The 5,000-nt window shown below is 43.4% G+C and overlaps 1 protein-coding gene across 1 annotated transcript in view; it reads right to left on the reverse strand.

The window, feature by feature from the left end:
- MTHFD1L (methylenetetrahydrofolate dehydrogenase (NADP+ dependent) 1 like) overlaps positions 1 to 5,000 on the reverse strand; it is a 310,972-nt gene that overhangs the window by 263,739 nt on the left and 42,233 nt on the right. The window contains exons 5-8 of the mRNA XM_077283047.1: positions 4,478 to 4,596; positions 3,778 to 3,878; positions 2,948 to 3,087; positions 70 to 163 (exon numbers count right to left, since the gene is read on the reverse strand). Coding sequence (XP_077139162.1) covers positions 70 to 163; positions 2,948 to 3,087; positions 3,778 to 3,878; positions 4,478 to 4,596 — 454 coding nt within the window. The remainder of the gene's footprint in view (positions 1 to 69; positions 164 to 2,947; positions 3,088 to 3,777; positions 3,879 to 4,477; positions 4,597 to 5,000) is intronic.

A 5,000-nucleotide genomic window follows, 5' to 3' on the forward strand; every position in this document is an offset into this window, starting at 1 on the left:
GTTTGGGCAGACAGGCTCCCTATAGATGGTAGGTAGGACAGTGAAAATAAGATCCATAGTGCCACCCACCTGAGAAGATAACAATGGCTCCTGGCTTTATCCAGCTAACTGGAACCTGCTGAGGTTTAGCACTTCCAATAACAACGATTTCAGCAGCACTCAGCTAAAAGGGGAAACAATTATATAATATATATTAGAATTCAGACATGTGACCTAGCACAAGCTCTCATAGGTAGGAGAGCCATCAGTGGAAAAACACAGATCGCACTTATACGAGAAGAACGGATTGTTGAATAAGCCCCAATGGCTTTGGTAACTCCTTCTTGGGGTGGGTTTATAGAATGATAGACATGCTGGGAAGCAGGCCTACCCTCATCTTCCTGCCCCAGCTTTCTCTGCAGCCCTCACTCCAGGTTTTGGGCATGTTCATGACTTTGTTCAGTACAACTGAGGAGGCAGAAAGCCTTAGGCTGTGTGCACACGATGCAGAATTGGTGCAGAATTTTCTGCACAAAATCTGCATCTTCTGGCAGAATCCGCAGCTGCGTTTTTGATGCGTTCTTTGCACGTTTTTGATGTGTTTTTTTCGCGGTTTTGATGCGTTTTTTTGTGCGGATTTTCTGCAGATTTTACCACTGCGGATTTCTATTAATGGAGGGGAGCAGAAACGCTGCAGAAATGCACAAAAGAAGTGACATGCACTACTTTGAAATCTGTTGCGTTTCTGCGCGGATTTTTCTGCATCATGTGCACAGCTTTTTTTTTTTCACATTGATTTACATTGTACTGTAAGTCACAGTGCAGATCTGCAGCGTTTCTGAAGCAGAAAAAAACGCTGCAGATCTGCACTAAATCTGCATCGTGTGCACATAGCCTTAGGGAAAGTTATTGAGGATTGCTAGTACCCAGGTGGTGCCATTAGAAAGGTCACACAGCCTTCGCGTGTTACTTGGGTGGTTGGTCGTAGACCACCGGTACAGTCAGGGTAACCAATGTCTAGTGTTCAGCCTAGCAGGGATGTAAGAGGTTTTACATTTATTTTGTACATCATCCATACAGAACAGGAGAAGCTCTGTGTGAACCAAACATCTGTGTCACTGTCCCAGACTGCATTGACCCCATATTGCCGACTACTATGCAGTCAATCTTGCACATAAATTTATGGGGCGCTGCTGCCGTCTACCTACAGCTGTCTACAAACAGACGCAGCCACATTTTAGATCTCGCCATCATATCAGAAGCCGGCCGCATTGAACAAGTGGATGAGAGTTAGCACAATCATTAATCCATTACTAACAAGTGTGATACAAGGAGGAGGACCATCAACAAATCAGGTTAAAAAAAAAATGGATAAGTTTTCCTCACCTTTTTAAACAATACACTTCTATGTAATTTGTATGAAAAGATAGGACTTGATGGATAGAAAGGAAGTTCAGGTCACAATGCAAATGTTTCCCTCGGGATTTCCTTTCTCTAGTTTTGCTTCTATGTCGTGACCACTATCAAAAATGGAGGTTGCTAAATAAAATTATGCTGAGAAGTAGGAGATGGACATGTCTGGCTGGCCGCGCTGCTGCTACAGCTGGAAAAGTACTAAACAGTAGAGTAGTGTTTTTTTCTCAAATATAGCTAGGTTTCATTTTTGTCTCAATGAAAATGGTACATTTGTGTCCAGATCTATAGTCCATGCATAGGCACACTGCCTCATTGAGACCGGCCAGGTCAGTGCTGGAAATACAGCAGGGGGCAGGAAAAAAAAAATCAATAAAGTCAGTTCTAAGGGATTCTGCTGCCCCCAAGTGGAACTATGACGAAAGTACACCTCTGCAAGATGACATCCAATGTTGCATGAAAAAAGTAGCCTTCTACGTGAGGGACGTCTCAACAAGCTGGTCAATATGCTTAATATTATGGGATGGTTTTCCTAAAGAGGTTTTTAAGTGGTGAGGTTTCACTATACATAAACAACCACTTTCAACAAGGGTTGAATAAGTAAACAAGTAAAGCCTACGGCGTCTATCCTAAGGCCCATGGGTTCCCTATCCGTGTGTTACAGAGCAGTATATAGTACTTAGAGCTTTGGACCCCAAAATCCAAACTGCAAAATGCAGCTGATCAATCCATAAAGGGTTTATCCAGCCTTTTAAAGTGCTTCACTTTTACTTTTGGGCTCGTTCACATGACTGTATATTCGGTCCATGAGCTGTCTGTGGAAAAACGGACAGCACTTGGAGCAATGTTATTCAATGGGGCAGTGCAGATGAGAATTTTTTTTTCCCTGATCAAATCTGCATGTAAAAAAATAAATAAAAAATTACAGCATGCAGTAGTACTACCTTCTGCAAATCAGATGAGACTCGCCCATTCAAGTCTATGGGTGCGTGAGAAGAAAAAAATACAGATGCCGTACAGAGACAGTATAGCATTTGATTTTCACAGATACATTGCAATTCTGTCACACAGGAAACTATAAATGAGCTTGTAAATGGATGATGGCTGCTGGTGTAAAAAAAAAAAAAATCTTCCTACTTTTGTGCATGAAACTCTGGATTTTTTTTTTTTTTTTTTATAAACTTCTGTGAACCGGCCATCAATATCAGACCTGTGTTGTCCGATTATTGGCTCTCTCCCCTCTTTAAACAGCTGATAGGAGTGGGCGCAGATATTTGACCCCTCACCGAATATTTACAGCCATACATTTTCATAGGCCAGATAACCCCTTTAACACTATACATCATTAGTTTGTGCCATAAATGTGATTAATGGAAATCTGACAATCCCAAGAGCAATGCTTATAGTAGTGAAGTGGATATATGAGATCAGCTGACCCCACTAATATTTTCTGGGGTGTTTCAGTAAACCGAGCCACACCCCTCCATAGGGCGTTGGCTTTTGTAACAGGAATGGTGAATAAAGGAACCCGTGTGCTGCCCTTCTCCATCTCTACCTTGTTCTGCAGCTGCTGGGACTGCCAGGGGATAACCAAGGACACTGCACCTTTCTTCTGGAGCAGGCATTGCAGGGGGGCCTCCAGGGAACCATCTGCTCCAACAATTAGCACATTCTTCCCCTCTAATGAATTCTGAGCTACAACACAAAAATAGAAGAGTCACCGGCGAGCAAGGTTACACAGACGGCTAAGCCATGGCCCCACGGGAATAGGAGCGGCACAGCTACATCACCTTAATGAACACAAGCGGGGGTTACAGTGTAAAGAAAATAGAGGATCTAGAAAGGCTATACGTGCTCTTTTTAGTGCATTTTAAAACATTAACTCTAAACCCTACTAAAGCTTTAAAGGCGCTGTCCGGCCTTGGGGTGCAAGACTGCAGTCACATCACTGCATGTCTGTGTCCAGGGCGCACCAGTAACCAATTCCTGGGCCCCCCGTCTTTCGGCACTGCTCCGGTCACATGGTGCAATCCTGTGACAGTATCTTCTGACTGGCCGGAAGTCAGAAGCTATGTCACACGCTCTCAATGCAAGTCTATTAAAGCCGGAACGAGGCCAAAACGAGGCTCTCTGACATGAAGTGTCCCCAGCGCCATTCGAACAGTGGAGCTGCCAACAGGTCACTTTTTGACAGACTGATGAGCGACACTGGAAAATGATGAAGACGATGGCAGGTGAGTATGAGACTGGGGGCAGGCGAATTACAGTTAAAGCACCATTTCATCAGTGCAATAAAAAGACAAAATGCTGGAGTGGCGCTTTAAGTCTCTATTTATAACTAGCAGACTTCTAAGCATCCATGGTCATTCTACGGTGGTCGCTTACCCATCTGTTCTATTAGCTCAATAATACCAGTGGCAGTGGGCGAGATGAAGCCATCCTGGGCATTGCTACGAATCATCTTTCCCAAGTTGACATCAGTGACACTTGAAATATAAAAAAAAAAAAGATATCAAAATTAAATATATACCATTCGTATTCGCACTGACGACACAAACTGGTGAGAAGTTCTGAATGCATAAGCGTTTACTGTCAAATGTGTCCCCCGAATCCTTTTACTACACGCACTTATTACAGCTACATGATTAATGGCATGGTCACACCACGTTTTAGCCACGTGGCAGTGGATCCGTCAAGATTCACATCTGAAGCCATGAAACTGGATTTGGATGTTTACTCTGACAGGGGCACTGCCGGTAATGACAAAGACAAGTCACTTTGTGCCCTGTCGGACATCATTTTTGCAGTATTCTTCCAATTGAGGACAGCACCAAATCGCACTTGACCACATTTTGGTCCCTGCCTTAAATAGGTGAATGCTCGCTGCTGAAAACGACGGCCGACATAGCACAAAGTGACTCCATCTGCATCATTAAAGTCAATAGCCCTGCCAATCAAAGCATCTGAATCAAGTTTTTTTTCCCCAGGGCTTCAGACCCAAGAGACGACAGAGCCAGTGACAAGGGAATAAAAGGTGTTCTGACCATAGCCGTAGGCACACATTCAGAAGTACAAGACATGTTACCCATCCACGTCTTTGTCCGGCTGCACTGCATTGAGCACTTTGATGCTGGGTTCTGCCAAATGTAGGACCAGTCCATGAACTTTTGGATCTTCATTAAGTTTCCGGATTTCATCAATAATCTAGAAATTAAATAAATCTGAATTATCATGGGTTAAAGTCTAAACTCGCTGTTAGGGTGAGAAAGCACCAAACAGCGTAACACACAGCTTATGCTCATGCGCGGGTTTCACATCAGATATATATATTTGTTTTTTTTTTTAATGTAGTTTAGTAAACAAACAAAACACAACACACCGAACATACCGTAGTTATAGGTAACATTCACACTGAGTGTGCATTGTATGTTTGGAAAGCTGCCAGCCTAGAAAAGACAGATGCTTGGTGCTGTCAGACATAGTTTATGTCTGAGTGTCCGACTGCAGCAGGTACCCGAAAATGATGAACAACAGAACACGCATTAACTATTGGCACCATTATAGTCAATGGCCCCATCGGTGCATACTTCCGAATCCAGTCTTGAAGG

The sequence above is a fragment of the Ranitomeya variabilis genome, chromosome 2 (genome assembly GCF_051348905.1).
Source record: "Ranitomeya variabilis isolate aRanVar5 chromosome 2, aRanVar5.hap1, whole genome shotgun sequence".
NCBI lineage: Eukaryota > Metazoa > Chordata > Amphibia > Anura > Dendrobatidae > Ranitomeya > Ranitomeya variabilis.